Here is a 24,007-nt window from a genome sequence, read left to right on the forward strand (position 1 = left end):
ATTTACCGGAAGTGGAATATCACTAAGTATATTCTCAAGCTACATTTTGAAGTACTTGTATATATTTGATTTGTGTGATTATTATTGTCACTTATTTGTTAGTTAACCACATTAGAATGTAATAAAGAGTGAGAGCTCTGAACGGGCAGACAGCAGCAGAGTGAGACCTCTTTCCACTTCTCTCATCTTTGACGGACTGGTCTCAGAAAACAGCAGCAGAGTGAGAGCTCGTGCCTTTTCCCTCCTCTCTGACCGACACGTCATCACAACATCATCCAAGATGGCGGCCTCGGTGCGGGAGAAGCAGACAGGTCCGTTAAACGCTTTTCTCCGGTTCCGCTGATTTAACGCGGTGACGGTAACTAGTCGCGCGGCCTTAACGAAGCCGGTGGTTTGTTCTAGACCTCCCGGCCTGAACCAGCTGACTCAACCAGCTAACTACCTGCTCCGCATCCTCTGAACGAGCAGCCGGTCGTTAACTAGTGTTTGTGTTTCACCACAGAATCAAACAGCTGATCGTCACCTCCTCATTCAGACTAGTTAACGAACCGCACAACTAGTTAACTGACGAGCTAACCGGCTCATAGCTGCTGAGGGAGGAACGAGCAGGCTGAAGCTAACCCGCTGCTAACAGCTAACAGCGCTCCACTTTGAAACGTCATCTTTATTCCGTTTGAATCTAAACATCATGAGCGTCACACCTGAGAGCTGGTATCAAAGCACGTGATCATTGGAGAACTGGCTTTGATCTGGTCTTTGATTTAACACCAACATGTATACCAGAGTCAGACCCTTCACGTTAGGCAGCGAATATGACGTCATATTTGTATGAAGACATTAGATATTGAGATGATTGACTGATGATCTGTGTTGGTACCTGCAGTCGCCCTGAAGCGAATGCTGAACTTCAACGCTCCTCCTCTGAAGAACTCAGCTGCTGAGCCAGTATGGAAGGTATCACATGGCAACACGCACACACACGTTACACATGGGGCGGCCATGGTTACTGTGGTGACACCGGCACGTCAAAGTCACGCCCTCAGCACCGGGAAGAAGTCAGAGCAGTTTCCTCCATGTTGACCAGCAGACTAACACAACTGTGTGTGTGTGTGTGTGTGTGTGTGTGTGTAGGTGCTGATATACGACCGGTTTGGTCAGGACATCATCTCCCCGCTGTTGTCCGTCAAGGAGCTGAGGGACATGGGCATCACCCTGCACCTGTAAGAGACTCACACACCAACTCACTCTGACCGGAACCTAAAACCAGCAAAGGGTTTTCAGACCGTAAATAACAACTGTCCGAGACTCTGAGTACAGAAAGTGAAGTGTGTGTGTGTGTGTGTGTGTCTGTGTCTGTGTGTGTGTGTGTCTGTGTGTGTCTGTGTCTGTGTAGTCTGCTACACTCTGACAGAGATCCTATCCCAGACGTACCAGCCATCTACTTCGTCATGCCCACAGAGGAGAACATTGACAGGATATGCCAGGTACACACACACACACACACACACACACACACACCTGGTGTAAAATCCTGACAGACAGCTTCTCAACGTGCTTGTGTGTGTGTGTAGGACCTGAGGAACCAGCTGTATGAGTCCTACTACCTGAACTTCATCTCTGCCATCAGTAGAAGTAAACTGGAGGACATCGCCAGTGCAGCTCTGGCTGCTAATGCTGTCACCCTAGTCACCAAGGTTACCATGGTTACGCCCATCATTTCATTAGTCCGACTGATTAGTGCGAACTGGAGTACAGACTGTGAATAAAGATGGACGACATGACAGCTCCCAATACTGAGGCCAAAGGGTCTTGATCGCCCCCTGGTGGCTGACTGCAGTATAGCTCATTAACATGCTCCATGTTAGCAGATGGGACCAAACAAAAAAAATCATAGTAGACGTTAAAAAAATGTTTGTAACGATGTTTCTGTCATTTCAGGTCGTTCTTATCTCACTGATGTTTGTTCAAGTGTTTCTGATCAGTTTGGGTTTAATTTGTTATTTAATGATATAAAAACAAGCTGAGACGACTTGATTGACAGCTGAGACTGACTCCTGATTGGTTGAGAGCAGTGTGGGTGGGACCACGATACCTCGGCTCCACTCCACCATCACCACCGCACAGACTCTGACTGTAAATCACCACAAGATGGCAGCGTTTGTGTGCAGGATAGTTTGTCTTCATGTTTGTACAACAGGAGGAAGTGGAGACGTGTCGGCCATCTTTATTTACAGTCTGTCACTAGTTTCCTGGAGACGCAACGGCAACAAGGGTCTTCACATGTTTGGGTTCTGTATAAATGTTCATGTGTTTTCATTGAGACAAACTGGTCTGAATCATGGAATCGAACAGATTCTAGTGTAGTTTTGTTAACGACCATTATACAAAGGGAACACGTCATTGGACCAGTGTTCACGTTACTGTCTGATCATTTCAGGTGTTTGATCAGTACCTGAACTTCATCACCCTGGAAGACGACATGTTCATCCTGTGTCACCAAAACAAGGAGCTCATCTCCTACCACGGTAACACACACACACACACACACACACACACACACACACACACACACACACACACACACACACACACAATTAGTGTTGACAACTATGCTCATAATCACTTAATTGTTTCAAGCCATAAACAGAGCAGACATCCAGGACACAGACATGGAGGCCATCATGGACACCATCGTGGACAGTCTCTTCTGTTTCTTCGTCACTCTGGGTGAGTTTGTTTCTGAGGGTGAACATACACCAGGGGTGGCTCGGTGGTACAGCGGTTAGCCTCACAGAGGGTTCTGGGTTCAAACCTGCCTCCACAGTCCAAAGAAGTGCAGCTTAACTGGAGACTAGAAATGACCCGTGGGTGTGAATGGTTATTTCTATGTCGGCCCCACAGACCATAAATACAGATGGTCGACATGAGGAGCCAAAGAAGGGACCTTGATACCACGGCTCCACTTCAGGTTTTACGATCTGATCTCAAGCTGAAGTAAAAGAAGGAAATCTCAGTATGTTACTGGTCGAGTCCACTAGAGGGAAGTGTTCACTTTAGTTTGTATTTAATCCAGGACCAGAATGATTGTTCTGATTTAGTCTCAGTTTAAAAATGTCCAAACAAAGAAGAATCAGATTATTTGAGTCCAGAACAGGTTCCAGTGTCCAGGCTGATTTATATTCATGTGTTGTTCAACCTCCAACACAAACATGAATGTCTCAGACAAAACCTTTGTCTCTGAGCTGTCTCCTTTATTTAAATAATAGAAGATGTAGCTTCAGCTTCGAGTTCTTTATTTCATTTTAAATATTTGCATGTGTCCAATGAGATGAATCTTTTTTCTACATGTGTGTTGTCACATGATCAGGAGCGGTGCCGATCATCCGCTGTCCCAGAGGAAACGCAGCAGAGATGGTCGCTGTGGTGAGTTGAACGATATTTAACATCATCCACTGAACAGCCCACATCTGGGTTAGGGTTGATGATTCATACACTTTAATACCATAATGACATATTTAATATTTCTGCCTGTCAGGATGTTGACAGCGAGCAGAACTCATTCATACTAATAATGGTTTGTTATGAGTTAATAATAAATCTAACTCACAGGTTTATATAATAAAAGTTTATAATAAAGTGTGTGTGTGTGTGTGTGTGTGTGTGTGTGTGTGTGTGTGTGTGTGTGTGTGTGTGTGTGTGTGTGTGTGTGTGTGTGTGTGTGTGTGTGTGTGTGTGTGTGTGTGTGTGTGTGTTGTAGAAGTTGGACAAAAAGCTCCGTGAGAACCTGCGAGACGCCAGAAACAGCCTCTTCACTGGAGACAACATGGCCGCTGGACAGTTCAGGTACTTCACACCTGTAACTGAAGAATGAAACTGAATGACACGGCATCAAACTCTTCTTCCCATGATGCATTGCTCTGTCTCTGTGTGTAACCGTACCCTTTGACTCCAGTTTCCAGAGGCCTCTGTTCGTTCTGGCTGATCGTAACGTGGACATGGCCACGCCCCTCCACCACACGTGGACCTATCAGGCGCTGATCCATGACGTCCTGGTGAGTTTGTATTGATGCATAGAAGAAGTTGCAGAAGTTTCTCTCTTTGCAACATGAATGAAAAGTTTTTACATCATTTGTTTTTGAAGAAAGAAACTGATTCTCATTGTCCTTTGCTCGTTGTAGTTCACATCAACAGTGTGTTTCTGATAATAATATGAATGTGTTTCCTCTGTCGGTGCCACTCATCAACTCACCTCACAAAGGGTGGGTCCCTGTGACCTCTGACCTCCCTGCTCCGTCAGCAGCTTATTGATTCCTGAGTAACGTGTACATCTGTAAAAACACACAAATATATCTTTTGTGTGTTTTTAGAGTAATTTGCTGAAAGAGATCAAACAAACAGGAGGAAACAGAGAAATCATTGGGAACTATTTTCAGCGGTGGATTATCCTCATTTTGTGTGTGTGTGTGTGTGCGTCAGGGATTCTGTTGAAACACACACAGTAACTCATGCAGAGCCAAGGTGCTGTCAGCCGGTGAGGTGCTGAGGTTCAAACTGACAGCCCTGGAATGCAGAGCTACATGGACGTGTTATGATGTGTTATGATGTGTTATGATGTGTTATGTAACACACACACACACCACTTACTGAGTCGTTTAGTGTCATTTTCGTCTTCAGGCCTAATTTTCCTTTGTGTTGAGTTTATTCTGGCTCGTGAAGTTTCTGCTCGGAGGTAAAACAATGTGACACTGTTCAAAACCATCTGATATTTTTTCATTAATGCATCACAGGCCACAGCATCCGAACCGCTGACTGGTTTTGATGTATTGGTGCAGTGGTGTTTCAGACTGGAGCCTTCTCCCTCACAAACTGACAGCAGTCAGGTTTCATTCTGTAGAAAAGCTCAAACCTCCGTATTGTCTGATTAAACAACGGAGATGTTCAACAGTTATTTTAAATGACTGGATCTGCTCATTTTGTCCAGATTCACCAAAGAGTCTCTTGAGTCGCGTCTCTTCGTCCACCAAGTTGTTCACAGGCGAACAAACGCACAGGGGTGAAAACCTAAGCTCCTTAAACTAATAATTCATATTAGAGAAAACCGTATTGTGGTTTTGTGATTATTACTCCCTGGTCCTGGAACCTGCCACTTCTAGGAAGGTCCGAGGCATCATCAGGTGAAATGGATGCTCTGGTTTCTCTCACCAGGACTTCCATCTGAACAGGGTGATGATGGAGGAGGGCGCAGGGGTGGAGCCATCTGCCGGCGCCAGACCAAAGAAGAAGAGCAGGAAGACCTACGACCTGACCGCCGCCGACAAGTTCTGGCAGAAACACAAGGGCAGGTCAGTTCACCAGGAGGAGAAGGTTCAGCTGGAATATCATCTGACTATTTTGAAAAGTTTAACTCGAGCTTGATTCACATGTTTCCAACATTTTATATTTTGGGATGAATTGAAATAATCGTTTCATAATCAACGATAAAGTCCATGACTTATTTTAAAATTTGTGTTTTGACTATTTGGCGGCTGTGGCAGAGTGGGTAGAGCGGTCGTCCTCTAACCAGAAGGTCGGCAGTTCGATCCCAGTCTTCCCCATCTGCAAGCCGAAGATACCGAACCCAGAATGGCCCCTCATAGAAAAAGTGCTGCCCACTGTATGAACGTGTGTGTGAATGACAATAAACCGTAAAGTGTCATCAAGACTAGAAAAGACCAGATAAAACTGGGAGGCGGTTTGCTGTAAACAGGAAGTGGGTTGACGGGTTAGACTTGGACTGAGCGGCGCTCTGTGTCAACAGTCCCTTCCCTGAGGTGGCGGAGTCGGTTCAGGAGGAGCTGGACACTTACAGAGCACAGGAGGACGAGGTCAAACGGCTGAAGTGCATTATGGTGAGAGACACACACACACACACACACACACACACACACACACACACACAATCTGTGAGAACATTCATTAGCACAATGTATTCCCTCGCTCCTTACCTTAATATAACTATCACAACTAAATGCACAACCTAAACCTCATTCTAACTCTAATCCTAAAAAACCTTCCACCTCAAACAGCTCTTTGACAATTAGGCCAAAATGTCCTCACAAAGATAGAAGTACAAGTTCACACACGCAGCAGGCTGGTCAGTCTTGTTGTCCAGTTGGACGATGTCTCCTGGATTTACAGTAAATCATAAAAATGAACATCAGCTGTAATGAAGAAGACTTGAAACTAGAGACTGAGACAAAAACTCCTGAGGAAAATGTTTACTGATGTCATAAAGTGAGAAGTAGAGTCATTTTCTTGACTTCTATAGAAACTACCAGTGGAGTCGCCCCCTGCTGGTCAGCACACAGAAGACAGGTTTCAGACTCTTCCACGTTGCCTTTGCCACGTACATTTTTACAGTCTATGGTTTGAACAGAGAGGCAATTCAAAGTGCTTTACATAAGATATGAAATGCATCATGGCTGTAACAGCAACAGAAGAAAATACAAAAACAAATCATCTAGTCAAGAGTTAATAAGAAAATGTAAGATGGACATTTGGAGACTTAAAAAAACCGAATTAGCCACAAGAAGAAGAACAGAAAGAGCTTTGAGCTTTGTGTTAATCTGTGTGTGTGTGTGTGTGTGTCTGTGTGTGTCTGTGTCTGTCTGTGTGTGTGTGTGTGTGTGTGTGTGTCTGTGTGTGTGTGTGTGTGCAGGGTTTGGAGGGAGAGGATGAAGGAGCCATCAGCATGCTATCAGACAACACAGCTAAGCTAACCTCGGCCGTCAGGTACGACAAACGTCCTCCATCATTACACTTCTATAGAAACGGACTTGTTTTTCAGTGGAGTCGTCCTCTGCTGGTCATTTGAGAGAATACAGGTTCCAGGCTCATGCACATTGGAGTCTGTTATATAAACAGTTTGTAGACACGGAGCTAAAACCTTTGTCCGGACGGTGAAGTGTGGCTGGAGGCGTAGAAATAGAAAGTCGTACCGTGTCTTCTCAAAGGAGCTGGAGGTCTGATGTCACCTCGCGACTCTCGAGCTGCTCGGTCACGTCAAGGTGTCTGACCTCAGGGAAACTTTGTTGTTTCTTCTGCTCCACCTCCTTCACTGAATGTCTGTGGTCGTCTTTCAGCAGCTTTCTCAATAACATGAGTACAAATGAATTTCCATGAAACCTGAGAGTTGAGGTTGAGCTGCGAGCCAGGGAACATGTGATTAGATTTCTGGTTTCCACCATTCAAACACTTGTTTTTATCTGTAACCATGAAAGTATGTTCCTCACTCGCCAATCGTCTCTGTCATCTGTATCAAGACTTTCATCCAAACTGTAAAACAGAGCAGACGCAGATGTTGGTTTCTGATTACAACGTGTTGCGTTAGTGTTGGTTATTAAGAAGCAGCTTCACCTGGTTTCATGGGCAAAAGTTTTACATTTTCTGTCATGTCTTTTCTGCAGCTCTTTGCCGGAGCTGCTGGAGAAGAAACGACTGATCGACCTTCACACCAACGTTGCCACGGCTGTGCTCGATCACATCAAAGTACGAAGCCCTCACCGCTCACACCAGAGAAAACTCTTATTACACCGATTTATACACCAGCGCTGAAACACGAGAGACGTCTCTGTAAATGTGACTGAAGCTGTTTTCAAACCTGCACTGAAGTCCAGACATGTTCCTCACATGTTCCTCATGTTCCTCACATGTTCCTCACACGTTCTGCAGGTTCTGTGTGTGAGAACAAATGTCTGAGTCAGTGTCTCTGGACATGTTCTGGATCTTCTCCTGCAGCCTCCTAGTAAAATGTGTGTAACATGTCAGAGTGAGTCCATGTGAGGAGACAGCAGGACAATGTGTGGAAGCTTCTCAGTGAGCGAGTGGACGTGTGGATGAGGTTTCTAACACGTGACGGACGTGTTAGAAACACAAACTTCAGAAAATGTCCAGATAACATTTTACACAGTTCATGTCTGAATCATCTTTAACAACACAGCAACACAACAACACAGCAACACAACAACACAACAACACAACAGTCTCCGTGTTCGTCTGAGAAGATTCACTCAACACGACTGAGCTGAGCTCTTTGTTTTTCAGAGTCGGAAACTGGACGTTTACTTTGAGTATGAAGAGAGACTGATGAGCAAGTCGACTCTCGACAAAACACTGTTGGACATCATCAGTGACCCAGACGGTGAGCACACACACAGACACACACACACACACACACACACACACACACAGACACACACACACACACAGACACACACACACAGACACACACACACACACACACACACTCGCGCACACACACACACACAGACACACACGCACACACAGGCACACACACACACACACACACACACACACAGACACACACAGACACACTCGCGCACACACACACTCACAGACACACACACACACACACTCACACTCGCACACACACTGGCACTCAGTGGTTAACACAATGCTAGGTGTGGAAGTCATTGGCTCGAGCCGGGGCTGAGGAGCATGGGGCTGAGGAGCATGGGGCTGAGGAGCATGGGGCTGAGGAGCCGGGGGATGAGGAGCATGGGGCTGAGGAGCATGGGGCTGAGGAGCATGGGGCTGAGGAGCATGGGGCTGAGGAGCTGGGGGATGAGGAGCATGGGGCTGAGGAGCATGGGGCTGAGGAGCATGGGGCTGAGGAGCATGGGGCTGAGGAGCATGGAGCTGAGGAGCATGGGGATGAGGAGCATGGGGCTGAGGAGCATGGGGCTGAGGAGCATGGGGCTGAGGAGCCGGGGGATGAGGAGCATGGGGCTGAGGAGCATGGGGCTGAGGAGCATGGGGCTGAGGAGCATGGGGCTGAGGGGCATGGGGCTGAGGAGCATGGGGCTGAGGAGCATGGGGCTGAGGAGCATGGGGCTGAGGAGCATGGGGATGAGGAGCATGGGGCTGAGGAGCATGGGGATGAGGAGCATGGGGCTGAGGAGCATGGGGCTGAGGGGCATGGGGCTGAGGAGCATGGGGCTGAGGAGCATGGGGCTGAGGAGCATGGGGCTGAGGAGCATGGGGCTGAGGAGCCGGGGGATGAGGAGCATGGGGCTGAGGAGCATGGGGATGAGGAGCATGGGGCTGAGGAGCCGGGGGATGAGGAGCATGGGGCTGAGGAGCATGGGGCTGAGGAGCCGGGGGATGAGGAGCCGGGGGATGAGGAGCATGGGGCTGAGGAGCATGGGGCTGAGGAGCATGGGGCTGAGGAGCATGGGGCTGAGGAGCCGGGGGCTGAGGAGCATGGGGCTGAGGAGCATGGGGATGAGGAGCATGGGGCTGAGGAGCCGGGGGCTGAGGAGCCGGGGGCTGAGGAGCATGGGGCTGAGGAGCATGGGGCTGAGGAGCCGGGGGCTGAGGAGCATGGGGCTGAGGAGCATGGGGCTGAGGAGCATGGGGCTGAGGAGCCGGGGGATGAGGAGCATGGGGCTGAGGAGCATGGGGATGAGGAGCATGGGGCTGAGGAGCCGGGGGATGAGGAGCATGGGGCTGAGGAGCCGGGGGCTGAGGAGCATGGGGCTGAGGAGCCGGGGGATGAGGAGCATGGGGCTGAGGAGCCGGGGGATGAGGAGCATGGGGCTGAGGAGCATGGGGCTGAGGAGCATGGGGCTGAGGAGCCGGGGGATGAGGAGCATGGGGCTGAGGAGCCGGGGGCTGAGGAGCATGGGGCTGAGGAGCCGGGGGCTGAGGAGCATGGGGCTGAGGAGCCGGGGGATGAGGAGCATGGGGCTGAGGAGCATGGGGCTGAGGAGCATGGGGCTGAGGAGCCGGGGGATGAGGAGCATGGGGCTGAGGAGCATGGTGCTCCCGAGCAGTAAGGAGAGACAGCTGAGGGTCAGGAGAGGATGGAGGAGGACTTCTCTGAATGGAGACGATGTGCTGGTTTAGAGGTTCAGCTCCAGTAGAGATTTGAAACCAGAGCAGCTTTACACATTGAATTATCCAATGTTCTATATCTGTTCATCTGTTCACATATAACAGAACAACTGAAAACTGACTGTGTGTAAATGTTTGTGTTTTTTTTAGCCGGGACCCCAGAAGACAAAATGAGACTTTTCCTCATTTACTACATCACCGCTCCACAGGCTCCTCCAGAGGTGAGACGCTGATGATTCAGACATGGACCAGTGGAGGTTTCAGACACATTAGACTCTTTACATGTACAATTACAATGTCCAAGTAAAAATGTCTGGTAAGATGTCAGGAGCAGAAAGATGAGACTGTCCTGATACAACAGCTTGAAGCTCTGAGGATCTTCTCGTGTCCGTTACGCTTCATATCACAGTTGGACTCTATGAATTGTCGGTGTTGTTGCTATGACAACACACTGTCTCTAACATTATCCATGAGTAAAGTCAGGCTCTTCCTTAAACTGACTTCTTTTCGCCAAATCCCGATATTTTCCATGTCAAACAATGTGTTTTGACTTTAAAATCTGTGTAAGCGTGTGTCCAAACCGCCGCCCCCGGTGGATGTGGACAGGCTGGCGTCTTTGGAGCCGTCATCATCGCCATCGTCGTCGTCACATCTGACTCGGAGCAGAGTGAACGGAGACAAACGTCCAGTGTGTGACTCTAAACTGCTGCTGCACCAACTTAATGAAATCGCCGCTTGGCTCCGATGACTCGGTTGTTCTCTCCGAGTCGAGCCACAGCGACGCAGATGGACCCTCGGGAGACGCCGACCTTCTGACCCCAACACACAACAAGAGCACAAACACCACTCCCCTGAGATCAGAACTCAGCGAACAGAGAGCACAGTCGAGTGCAGAGCTGCTTCGACAGGTCTGTGGTCCCGTTGGTATGGTGATGTCCGCTGTTTGATCAAAAGGACTAATCCTCACGCTTCTTTAATCTGATGGGACTTTGAACTTGTTCTCGACTCAATGAGATCATCTTCTCATTAAAAACACTTTTCTAGTCGTCGTGCGACTTTTAAAAACCTTCACACGTCACAAAAACCAATAATACATCAAAGGTCCAAACTTAACATCTTGTCATTCCACGTTTTACACGTTATGGAAGACGACTGTTTTCAATTAAAGCATCAGACGCAAAATAAGGTTTATCATTATTACATTTATCAGCGATGAAGCCTGAGAGAGAATCCTCAGCTGGAAGCACGACATGGTTCAGTCCATCCAGAGACGTTTCCAGCCTCTGGATCAGAGACTCGTGTGAACTGCTCTCGTTTCAGTTTGAAAACTCTGGGTTTGTGTTTGAGTCTGAACAGAAACTGAGACGTTAGTAAACGATGACGCAGACGTTCTCTTCCTGATTGGTTCTCATCAGTCACATGACTCGTTGGAGATTGACAGGAGGCTCACGATGATCTTTTGATTTATCACTCATTTAAGAACAGGAAGGAATGAAACAAGCTCCATGAGTATTTAATGTTTATATATTATTTAGGGTTGAGTGTCATGCTTGACGTGTTGGATGTTTGTGAGCTTGTATTTATATTAATTTTTATTAGTAATGGACATTAGCAAGTAGCTAAATCTGGTTCAATGGGTCTCATCTTTTCCATGGAGTGGAAGTCTCTCATTGAAAGGCTTGTGGTGCTAACGCTGGGATTTGGCACATTGAAGTGTGAAAAGTTTCCATTCTTAATGATCAAATTAATCTTCTGTTAATCTTCTGCACTCAATGGTTTCACCTGACATTTGTAAAAATCTGCTCCGAGACTTTATGAACATTGTGAAAACTGTTCCTGGCTCAGAGAAGGTCGGCCTCTCAGAAGGTCGGCTGCTGAAAAGGTCACATTGCAAAGCAGCAAAATCGAGAATGACAGAAAATCAAACACAGAGAAGTCGGACGTGGACGTTTACATCAGCAGATGATTCCAATCTAAAGAGTGTTTTTATAATAGTCTCTTACGCTTGGTCCTGGATTCTGACAACAATGAACAAACCCCACAGTTCTGCCCTGTGAGAGAAGAGAAATGTGAGTTGGCTGCTGCAGTTGTTTTTTCTCTTTACTGGGAATATTGAGTATTTTATTGGCTGCATTTGACTTGTGTGAAGGCAGATTACTCAGCGGTGAGACGGTGAGGTGAAGCTTTTTGTGGTTCGGCTCAGTCAAAATATAGCCTCATACTGAAGAGGAGACCTCAAGGGGATCTGGAACTTTCTGTGATCTTCCTGCGGTTTAGTGTTTACTTCAACGAACAAAACCAGGACACTGAGGAAAGTAAGAGGATCCGAGGACGGGGAAATTAAAACCACATCACACCACAATACTCCTATTCTTCTGTGGAGGGAAGAGATGGAGCAGCTCTCCTCAAACAGTCAGCATCAGGGTGAAAGCTCAGGAAGTAATGTTGTGTTTTAGTAACTTCAATTGTTTAGTTTGATGTCACATGATCTACATATATCTTTTGTTGACCAATCAAAACACTCCTCTGTACGTTTGAATGCACATTTCCCCTGTGATGAAAACCTGCTGAGATACAGACAAACAACCAACCGTTACCTGCAGTTACCAGACTGACCTCAGGTCAGCAGCACATTCATTCTCATTACGGGACAGAAGAATAAAAGCCTGAGGCCTCTGGGTCTGAAGTCGGAGCGAGTCGTCTTGTTCGTCTCGCTCTGTGGTTACGGAGGTCAAGAGAGTGAGAGCTTTTAGAGTTTGACATTTGTTTTAGTTTTTGCTGACCACTGACTTTTGCACCATTATATATTTTTCTGTAGAAACTAAAGCTTCAGACGCAGGCTACGTCCTCACTACGACTTTTTACTTTGAAAAGGATGTTTTGAAAGTAAAGCGATCTCTGTCCACACAAGCGTTTTCACTCCGGATCAGTTTTAATCCCCATCCACACTAACACGCCTTAAAGCGCACGTCACATGACCACTCACGTGCACTGAGCATGTGCATGTATTGCTTGAATAACAGCTCGTCTCCTACGCATATACACAGTTTAACACAGACTTTGTATTCAAGTGAAAGTGACTTCAGCAGCAGAGACACAAAACAATCCAACTCCATCTAAAGAAGTGGAGGAAAGCTAAATGTCAGTTCAGGCCGATTGTCAGACTGCAGCGTTTAGCTGGAAACCTGTGAAGCATCAGACTTTGGTGGTTTCTTGTGTTGATGTCAGAAATTCCTCTTGAGATTTGTGTCGTTGGACGACAAACTAAAGTCGGTTTGTCGTCCCAGATGTGATCCAGTTCTTCCCGTCATCCTTCCCAGGGTTCTTCATCGACACTGCACCGGCACACGGGAAGCTTACTTCACTCAACGCTTGATTGGCAGTAGAAAGTAGAAATGGTTTAGACAGATGGTTTCACGTCTGTTGCGCCCGCAGGTCCTCACAACCACATTATTCTGATCAATGAGAAGCATCTTCTTGGCTCCACCATATCCACGGTTTGTTATGAGCCAGTGATCGAACAAAGATGATCGAGTCAAGGCGCCAAGTTCCTCTGGGAGAAGCAGAGACCTGGTTACTCACCGTGAAGGGAGCGCTGCTGGCTCTGATTTAGTTTGGCAGATACCCCCTCTCATCCATTAGTGAAGTGACAGGGCCTGTGATTTAGATCAGTTTGCTGTTTGGAGTCTTAACATGAATTGATGCAGGTTTTCTGAACTACGTGTTGAACCAGGCCGGTGAAGTTCCCAGACCTTCAGAAGCAGTGAGTGGTTGGTGTGGGCAGAGAGCTCTGCTGCTACACCTGCAAAAATCATTTCAACAATCTGTTTCAATTCAACATTGGTGAAATCTATCGCTCGCCAACATATGAAAGCAAGAAATGTCTTTGAGTTGTGGATATTCATCACTAATGAAACCTCCTGCTGGGTTATTTATGGTCAGTGACATCAGTTGTGGGACGAAGAGGTAAAGTCGGTGTGTTCACGTAGAGATTCTGGTGTTTGTGTGCTGAAGACTTGACAACTGATGTGTTTTCTACACTGTGTTTCTCTCTGGGCTGAATGAGTCTCAGCTTGAAGGAGACTGGCTTCACAGTGTTTGTGCTGTTGCTGTGTTATCAAGGTTTCACACATTGATTTGGACATAAACCTGAAAGTTGGCTTAATCAAACATGTCAAAGTAAAATAAGACGAAGTTGACTGCAGCGTCGAGGAAAGTTTCTCCATCTTTAGCACTTTCACACCGAAGTGCCAGGAGCAGAGTTTCAGAAGCGTATTTATCTAAAGTCCAGTTCTCTTTCCTCACAGGCTGGAGGTTTGTGGGTGTGTTGCATTGATTGGTCCTTTATTTCTCCTGCTGTTGCTATTGTACCGTTTGATGGTGATGAAGATGGACCACGTGAATTAATCCTTCATTTATCGTCATCCAGGTAAAACTTTGAAATAATGGTGATATTGACTTGAAGTCATATCCCCAGCTCCAATGTGATCAATGTGATATTATTACACATCATTATATCGTTGATAGGAAACAATCTCAGTCTAAATGTGGCTGCTGGAGAACAGATGCTGTGGAAACTCTTCTGTGGACGTGAGGGGACGGACAGTCTGAAAATCACTTCATATTAAGGTTCTCAGCATCTGTTCACATGTCTGCTGGTGGACGGGGGGGGCAGTTCCTCCATCTGCCAGAAACAACAAGCCTCCCTCTCTTTCATCCTCCTGAGAGCTGGATCAGTCCGGCTTCACCCTCCATCACCACCCACTCCTTCTCCGTCTTCCTCCCCCCCCCTCTGTGACCAGCTCTCTTTGTTTGTCTCACCCTCAGAACTCTGTCTCACCCGTTTCTCCTCCTATCTGCTGCACAGTCTCCAGAGTGCTGCTGGAGTTTCTCGTCCTCAAAAACAAACCACACACACTCACTTGGCTCAGCAGCGTAATCCCTGTGCTCCACTGAGCTGCCAGTCAGCTCCTGAGCGAAGGAGAAACTGTAGACACACGACGTCATGCTCACTACCTGTGGCCTGGAAAGAGGGACTGAGTGGAATGTTTTCCTCCTACTATTTATACACTGCAAACTTTCCTGGGTTCACTTTGCTCTTTGGGGGAGAGAGGCCCCTCAGTCAAACTGGTGAGACTTGAACTCGCTGCTGAAACCTGCGTTATTGAAATTCTTTGAGTTGGCGTGGCTGTTGATGCAGTGCTGTCACAATAACTTTCCGTTATTTCAACCCTGGACAGAGTTACAGTTATTTGTTTGTGAAGAATCTCAGTCATCGTGGTCTCTTCAGGGGTCGTACAGAGGAGACGGGACCTACTCACCACCAAGCACAAAACATACAAGGACAGATTGAAAGGTGAAGGAACAGAAGCACATCAGGGAGGAACTGAAATCCCGTGGCTGCCCCAAACTGACAGAGCAGAGTGTGTAGTTGTTCTTTAAATGGAAAACTTCAAACAACACATACCTGTGTTTTTAAAGCCGAGCTTCGCCCTGAGGCAGACGTTTGTCCTGAGGACAAATCTCCTCGCCACAAACAGGAGAACCAGCAGCCTCCTGTTCCATCACCACGTTGGCTTGTGTGATAAAAGCCAGCGTCCACTGATCCCGGCTCAGTTTGCGGATCCCAGACGTTCCCTAATCGATGATTAATTCATATTAATGAGCAGCAACAGTTGATGATGAAGTTTCATTTTCTCCTTTGAAATCAGTCGGTGATTGTGTGATTGTGTGATGATTGTGTTGCCTCAGGATTTCCCTGCTTCTCTCTGGAGGTTGTTCATGTCTGTTTGCTGTGTTGCAGTCTGACCTGGAGCAGTACAAGACGGCGTTACTGGACACAGGCTGTGACCTTTCACCTCTCAACTACATCAAACAGTGGAAGTAAGTTTGTTATTGATGGTTTCAAACTCACTTTCAATTTACATTGCCAGATAAAATACAAGACTGTAACTGTTCTATGAGTATAACCACTGTTTTACTCATTTAATATCATATTAATAATACTTGTTAATGATAACATAGTTTAAATACTGCAGTGCCTCTTTCCGCTGTGACACAGGTTCTTACTCACAGTAAACAAAGAAGGAACTTGACTGATCATTTTCTTATTTCTTATTCATTGTTAAAGTGAATCTTTTAGCCACGATAATCTTACAAAGAGATTTAGTTCCAGATGTTTCTGTACTGTTCCATCTCACCTGTTCCATCTCGCCTGTTCCGTCTCGCCTGTTCCATCTCGCCTGTTCCATCTCTCCTGTTCCATCTTGCCTGTTCCATCTCACCTCTTCCATCTCACCTGTTCCATCTTGCCTGTTCCATCTCGCCTGTTCCGTCTCACCTGTTCCGTCTCGCCTGTTCCGTCTCACCTGTTCCATCTTGCCTGTTCCATCTCACCTCTTCCATCTCACCTGTTCCATCTCACCTGTTCCATCTCACCTGTTCCGTCTCACCTGTTCCATCTCGCCTGTTCCATCTCACCTCTTCCATCTCACCTGTTCCATCTCACCTGTTCCATCTCACCTGTTCCATCTCGCCTGTTCCATCTCACCTGTTCCATCTGGCCTGTTCCATCTCGCCTCTTCCATCTCGCCTCTTCCATCTCACCTGTTCCATCTCACCTGTTCCATCTCGCCTGTTCCGTCTCTCCTGTTCCATCTCACCTGTTCCATCTCGCCTCTTCCATCTCACCTGTTCCATCTCACCTGTTCCATCTCGCCTGTTCCGTCTCGCCTGTTCCGTCTCGCCTGTTCCATCTCGCCTGTTCCATCTCACCTGTTCCATCTCACCTCTTCCATCTCGCCTGTTCCATCTCACCTGTTCCATCTCACCTCTTCCATCTCGCCTGTTCCATCTCACCTGTTCCATCTCACCTGTTCCATCTCACCTGTTCCATCTCGCCTGTTCCATCTCGCCTGTTCCATCTCGCCTGTTCCATCTCACCTGTTCCATCTCGCCTGTTCCATCTCACCTCTTCCATCTCGCCTGTTCCATCTCGCCTCTTCCATCTCGCCTGTTCCATCTCGCCTCTTCCATCTCGCCTGTTCCATCTCGCCTGTTCCATCTCACCTGTTCCATCTCACCTGTTCCATCTCACCTGTTCCATCTCACCTCTTCCATCTCGCCTGTTCCATCTCGCCTGTTCCATCTCGCCTGTTCCATCTCGCCTGTTCCATCTCGCCTGTTCCATCTCGCCTGTTCCATCTCGCCTCTTCCATCTCGCCTGTTCCATCTCACCTGTTCCATCTCACCTGTTCCATCTCACCTCTTCCATCTCGCCTGTTCCATCTCGCCTGTTCCATCTCGCCTGTTCCATCTCACCTGTTCCATCTCGCCTCTTCCATCTCGCCTGTTCCATCTCGCCTGTTCCATCTCACCTCTTCCATCTCACCTGTTCCATCTCACCTGTTCCATCTCACCTGTTCCATCTCGCCTGTTCCATCTCACCTGTTCCATCTCACCTCTTCCATCTCGCCTGTTCCATCTCGCCTGTTCCATCTCGCCTGTTCCATCTCACCTGTTCCATCTCGCCTGTTCCATCTCGCCTGTTCCATCTCGCCTGTTCCATCTCGCCTGTTCCATCTCGCCTGTTCCATCTCACCTGTTCCATCTCGCCTGTTCCATCTCGCCTGTTCCATCTCGCCTGTTCCATCTCGCCTGTTCCATCTCGCCTGTTCCATCTCGCCTGTTCCATCTCGCCTGTTCCATCTCACCTGTTCCATCTCGCCTGTTCCATCTCGCCTGTTCCATCTCGCCTGTTCCATCTCACCTGTTCCATCTCGCCTGTTCCATCTCGCCTGTTCCATCTCACCTCTTCCATCTCACCTCTTCCATCTCGCCTGTTCCATCTCACCTGTTCCATCTCACCTGTTCCATCTCACCTCTTCCATCTCACCTCTTCCATCTCGCCTCTTCCATCTCGCCTGTTCCATCTCGCCTGTTCCATCTCGCCTGTTCCATCTCACCTGTTCCATCTCACCTCTTCCATCTCGCCTGTTCCATCTCGCCTGTTCCATCTCGCCTGTTCCATCTCGCCTGTTCCATCTCGCCTGTTCCATCTCGCCTGTTCCATCTCGCCTGTTCCATCTCGCCTGTTCCATCTCGCCTGTTCCATCTCGCCTGTTCCATCTCACCTGTTCCATCTCACCTGTTCCATCTCGCCTGTTCCATCTCACCTGTTCCATCTCACCTGTTCCAGGGCCTTCACCAAGATGGCCGCCACTCCGGCCAACTACGGCAACAGTGGAGTGAAACCTATGGGGTAAGTTAGTGACGATCATCAGTGCTAATAGTTTGTATATTTCTGTACAGCTCAGAAATGTGATTTGAATATGATCTTTTCTGATCGAGCAAGGCACCTGGAAAATCAAATTCCAAAACTTCTGATTTAGTCCAAATAAAAAGTCAGCGTTCATCATCCAGTCTTTAAAAGTCTGATGGATTCAGTTTTCTTTTTTAAACTCTTCTCGTCTTTTTAAATTTCTAAAGTGAGGCAGTGAATCATTATCATATAAATCACTTTTCTAATCTCCTTTTAATAACCTTTATATTCCTGATGTGGGAATGTTTTTTTGCCACAGTTTAAGGTTATGTCGTCATTTTTCCATCCTCTGAGGAGTTTGTGTTTTCGGCCGCTCTGTTAACTACTGAATGGATTTGAAATGTGCTGAAGGGTGAGACGTGGCCAAGAAAGAATTTTGGCGTAAATCAGTTGGACTTTTTATTGCATTTTCACAAATTTCCCAGATAATAATTTCCTAATCTTGATGGAAAAGAGATTTTGTTTGGTTTGTGTTGAGACTACCAGCCTAACCTTGTCCTCCTCTTCTCTGTCTCACTCTCTTCCTCCCTCTCCCTCCCTTCTCTCCTCCTCCTCCTCCTCCTCCTCCCACCTCCTCTGCAGACTGTTCTCCAGAGTGATGAATACTGGCTCCCAGTTTGTCATGGAGGGAGTGAAGAACCTGGTGCTCAAACAGCATGTGAGTCAAAGTGTTTCTGTGAACAAAGTTTGCAGCTGTGATGTTCTGAAGGTTCGAGATAAACAAGCAAACGTGTTTCCTTTAGTTAAAAGTCCAGAATGAACAAATAATCCATTCATCAAACCAAACTCTGCCTCCACACAGACTTAACCCAAACCCCGGTGACATAGACACCTGCATGTTAAGGCTGGGACGAGCAATCCAGTTTGAGAGCAGCAGATCTTTTCATTCCTGTCACCGGATCATCACGATACTTTAACGACTGTTATCCTCATCTCTTCCTCCTCTGCATCAAGAGTCACAGTTCAGGCCACTGGTTAACTGGTCAACTAGTTAACCTGTCACTGGTTAACTGATTAACTGGTTTACTAGTTAACTGGCCACTGGTTAACTGGTTGTTTCTGCTGTGTACATGTTGCTGTGTCCAGTATTTTAAAGCCCCCTGAACCTTCCTCTATCCTCAGAACCTCCCGGTCACTCGGATCCTCGACCACCTGATGGAGATGAAGTCCCACCCTGTGAGTTTGTGTGTCTGTTTGTTGTGTCGTCAGAACGCCGTGTTTGAATCTTCTAAACTTTATTCTCCATGCACAGAGGAAGTTGGGACCAGCGCTAAGTGCAGATTCATTATTTAACGGATTTCATAATTTTTTTAACGTAACCTTCTTATGACCGGCAGCAGAGAAAGAAAACTAAAGTTTCCAATGTAAACTGAAGCCGGCTCTGTTATTTCACTAACACGTCAAGACTCTGCCGACTTGCCCAGGTAACACAAAGAAATACTTACATGAAATGATATATATATAATATTTAGGTTAAAGTTAAATGATTTTTAAATCCTAACCCACAAAGTCGACAAACAGCCTTTTTATTAGTTTGTTACTTTGTCGTCTCAGATGTGGAACACAAACATTTCCAGACGCTCTGCTGTCGTGATTGTTCCGCTCTTGTTAGCGTCCTCCACTTCCGTAAAAAACAACGTAACATTACTGACTTACTTTACTGATCAGTCAAGAGGGCACACGATAGGTCGAGCTGCCAGTGAGCGCCCTCTGCTGGATCAGGAGAAACACTACTTCCGACAGGCTGACGATTTTCGAGACTGAAGATTTTGAAATCAGACGCGTTCAAATGTGTGAATGTGTGTGTGAATGTGTGTGTAATAACACACTTTCAAACATGTAGATAAACATGTGACCGCATGTGAACCCATCAACACTTCAGTAATTTGATCCGAAACACACACAAAGACACACACTCAGAAACACACGCAAAGACACACACACACTCAGAAACACACGCAAAGACACACACTCAGAAACACACGCAAAGACACACACACACTCAGAAACACACGCAAAGACACACACTCAGAAACACACGCAAAGACACACACTCAGAAACACACGCAAAGACACACACACACTCAGAAACACACGCAAAGACAAACACTCAGAAACACACGCAAAGACACACACACTCAGAAACACACGCAAAGACACACACTCAGAAACACACACAAAGACACACACTCAGAAACACACACAAAGACACACACTCAGAAACACACACAAAGACACACACTCAGAAACACACACAAAGACACACACTCAGAAACACACACACAGACACACACTCAGAAACACACACAAAGACACACACACTCAGACTGTACAGTTTTCTCAGCGTCTGGAGTTTCAGACGACCAACAAAGATCCTGTTGTTGTGAAGGGGGAAGGGGGGGGGGACGATAGGACTGGGATGAAGATGAAAGAAGTAGAAGACATTCCACATCTATCAGATTCTTGTGTGTGTGTGTGTGTGTGTGTGTGTGTGTGTGTGTGTGTGTGTGTGTGTGTGTGTGTGTGTGTGTGTGTGTGTGTGTGTGTGTGTGTGTGTGTGTGTGTGTGTGTGTGTGGTAATAAAGCAATAGTTCAACATTTAACTGTAAATAAAGATGGACGACTGACTAGTGGACCAACAGACTTACTGGGACGTCCTGATAATAAAGAGTCACACTGGTCCAGTCTCGAGGGAACAAAGGGACGAGTTTCTCAGCTTCCTTCTGAGACAGGATGTCCCTAATGTTCTTGTGGAGGAAGGCTGTCCTACAGACCTGTTTTATATGTGGGTCACATGTCCTGGTCCTAACTCAGGTTCCTCACAGTGGAGCTGGGGGCCAAGCTAACACCAAGGGGACTATCTGGTCAGTGCTTCTCTCAGATGTTTAGGGACCATTACAATGAGCTCAGTCTGAATTTAGAAGTAAGACGTTCTGGGTCGTCCAGACCTTGATGTTCTTGGGACCTTCTCGAAGTTGGACGAAGTGATTAGATTCATCAGGCTTCATATATGTACAGCTGGGTGTCGTCTGCGTACGAGGTGCTTTCTGATGATGTTGCCTAAAGGGAGCAGATATGAGGTGAAGAGCATCGGTCCAAGGACAGAACCCTGTGGAACTCCATGACTCACTTGTGTGTGCATGGAGGAGTCTTACACAATCATCGATCATCTTTATATAAAGTCACTCATTTGTTTTGTGTTCATTTTCTCTCTGATTTCCAGGAAACAGACGATTATCGATACTTTGACCCAAAGATGCTTCGAGGCAGTGAGAGGTACGACACCACTTCTTTCTCTTCAGTGTGATCAGATATACATATATGTAATAATATATAATAATAGTGACGTCGTGAGGAATGATCATCTTCTTCACTCTTCTTCCTCCTCAGCTCTATTCCCAGGAACAAGAACCCGTTTCAGGAGGTGAGACTTTTTTATTTCAAGAGAAAAATATCTGTAATTCTGACCAACTACTAACTTTGTTTTTACCTAATTAAATGAAAGTCAAAAAGCCTCTATGATCAATATTTCTTTAATTAGGTGATTAAATGAAATTATTATTTATTGTTCAGAAATTAATTTAATTATGGACATTTTATTCACTGAACAATCAATCAGTTAATAATTAATAATAATTAAATAATATGACCTCACTGAGGTTTTCTTAATAACTTTAATAACAATATGAACAGATACAGACGACTCGGTGGTCCGATGCTCAAACCATCTAGATTTCCCCCTGGTGGCCGGCTGCTATAGATCCTACATACCTCCTCCTCCATGTTAGCAGATGGGACATGGACCTCGATACAATGGCTCCATGCCCCGATCACCGCAAGATGGCAGCATTCATATCTGAGATATTGAATTGTATCATTTATGGACAGTGAGAGGAAGTGGACACGTGTCCTCCATGTTACTGAAGTTGTGTTGATGTGACATTTTTCAGGCCATCGTGTTTGTGGTGGGAGGAGGAAACTTCATCGAGTACCAGAACCTGGTGGACTACGCAAAGGTACGGTTCTGCTGCTCGGCCCCTTTCAGTAACATGCACCATCAAGTAAACCTGCTGAAAGGCACAAGTGATGGAACCACACAACTCTGTTCTGTGTTCAGTCCAAACAGGGGAAGAAGGTGGTTTACGGCTGCAGTGAACTCTTCAACGCTGCTCAGTTCATCAAACAGGTGAGAGACACACACACACACACACACACACACACACACACACACACACACACACACACACACACACACACACACACACAGCTGTTACCTATATGAAGTTGTTTGGTTCCTGACGTCTCAATGTTCTTTTCTCTGCAGCTCTCCCAGCTCGGCCAAAAGTGACGTGGGCACCAACAATATGTGAACCTCTCTCTCTCTCTCTCTCTGTCCCTCTCTCTCTCTCTCTCTCTCTCTCCCTCTCTCTCTCTCTCTCTCCCTCTCTCTCTCTCTCCCTCTCCCTCTCTCTCTCTCTCACTCTCTCTCTCCCTCTCTCTCTCTCTCTCTCTCTCTCTCTCTCTCTCTCTCTCTCTCTCTCTCTCTCTCTCTCTCTCTCTCCCTCTCTCTCTCTCTCTGTCCCTCTCTCTCTCTCTCTCTCTCTCTCTCTCGCTCTCTCTCTCCCTCTCTCTCTCTCCCTCTCTCTCTCTCTCTCTCTCTCTCTCTCTCTCTCTCTCTCTCTCTCCCTCCCTCCCTCCCTCTCTTTATTCCAGTTTGTTTTATATAAACTCTGTACATTTTCTTCATTGTCCAGTTTCTGTTTCTCGTCAGCACTAATAAAGTTTCTCAGCTCACAGCCGCCTCACTCGTCACTTCTTTAACTGACGACCATGGTCGAGGTTTCAGTTGGTCCACAGTGAGCAGGGGGGTGGGGGGGGGGGGGTCTCTGATTGATTGGGACGTAAAGAGCTGCTGATGCTGATGTTAGCGATGTAGCAGCAGTTCAACAACAGTTACTCTCTAATAATATGAGTTGTTCATAACTGATGAAAACGACAGAACTGAACTCTTCAAGTGTCTCAATTCTCATGTGACATTCAAAACACACTCCGAAGAGGAGAGGGTAACACACACACACACACACACCAGCCTGGCACAGTGTGGTACAGCTCTGCTGCCGCCATGTTCCTCCAACACCACAGCAGCAAAAACAAAGGAACCGACCTGAGGATTATTTCATGGTGGCATTTTAATCTCTCTCTGTGTGTGTGTGTGTGTGTGTGTGTGTGTGTGTGTGTGTGTGTGTGTGTGTGTGTGTGTGTGTGTGTGTGTGTGTGTGTGTGTGTGTGTGTGTGTGTGTGTGTGTGTGTGTGTGTGTGTGTGTGATGGATTAAAAATACACACTCAATTTGCAAAGACCTGTAATGCTAACGCTATGTAGCATTAGCAGCAACTGTCATGAGTTCTGTGTTCATCTTAAAGCAGCACTGTTCCTGAGCAGCAGCGCCCCCTGCAGCCTCCTGTGTAGAAAAAACAAAGTGGATCAATGTGTTGACTGTGTCGCATTTTAATCTCTCTGTGATTACCCATGATCCTCTGCTTCCTGAGCCAGAAGAGCTGCTGCTGGAACAAATCCACAAACTGTTTAGAATTCTTCATGTTTCAAAGTTTCCTGCTGAATATTGAGATAAACTCTGGTTTTTAATGATTCTGACACTTGAACCTGGATCTCGTCAATAAAAGCTTCACTGAGTCATATTGTTTTATATTTTCGCACCGAGATTGATTTTTCCAAAGTTTTGTTTCCGACATGTTCACATCAACCAACCAGAGAACATGTTACTGACGATGTC

The 24,007-nt window shown here is 46.7% G+C and overlaps 1 protein-coding gene across 1 annotated transcript; it reads left to right on the forward strand.

Moving 5' to 3' along the window:
- Nucleotides 1–203: 203 nt before the first annotated feature.
- On the forward strand, nt 204–22,571 carry scfd1 (sec1 family domain containing 1). The gene is made up of 25 exons (XM_034576522.1): nt 204–311; nt 884–954; nt 1,132–1,220; nt 1,394–1,484; nt 1,572–1,694; nt 2,438–2,525; nt 2,638–2,727; nt 3,368–3,423; nt 3,758–3,843; nt 3,953–4,052; nt 5,206–5,342; nt 5,798–5,888; nt 6,698–6,771; nt 7,446–7,527; nt 8,083–8,179; nt 10,045–10,115; nt 15,698–15,777; nt 18,092–18,154; nt 18,797–18,872; nt 19,337–19,390; nt 21,438–21,490; nt 21,605–21,638; nt 22,165–22,230; nt 22,332–22,400; nt 22,539–22,571. Exons 1-25 carry the CDS (start codon nt 281–283, stop codon nt 22,560–22,562), a joined length of 1,896 nt encoding a protein of 631 aa, XP_034432413.1. The 5' UTR covers nt 204–280; the 3' UTR covers nt 22,563–22,571.
- Nucleotides 22,572–24,007: the final 1,436 nt, after the last annotated feature.

Source organism: Hippoglossus hippoglossus, chromosome 22 (genome assembly GCF_009819705.1).
Source record: "Hippoglossus hippoglossus isolate fHipHip1 chromosome 22, fHipHip1.pri, whole genome shotgun sequence".
Taxonomy (NCBI): domain Eukaryota; kingdom Metazoa; phylum Chordata; class Actinopteri; order Pleuronectiformes; family Pleuronectidae; genus Hippoglossus; species Hippoglossus hippoglossus.

Bases quoted from the DNA above. Each gene is read 5' to 3' on its own strand.
- scfd1 (XM_034576522.1), top strand. From the start codon at position 281: ATGGCGGCCTCGGTGCGGGAGAAGCAGACAG. The intron at 2,526-2,637 runs GTAACACACACA...AATTGTTTCAAG, and splicing joins GGAGCTCATCTCCTACCACG to CCATAAACAGAGCAGACATC. The intron at 15,778-18,091 runs GTAAGTTTGTTA...CACCTGTTCCAG, and splicing joins AACTACATCAAACAGTGGAA to GGCCTTCACCAAGATGGCCG.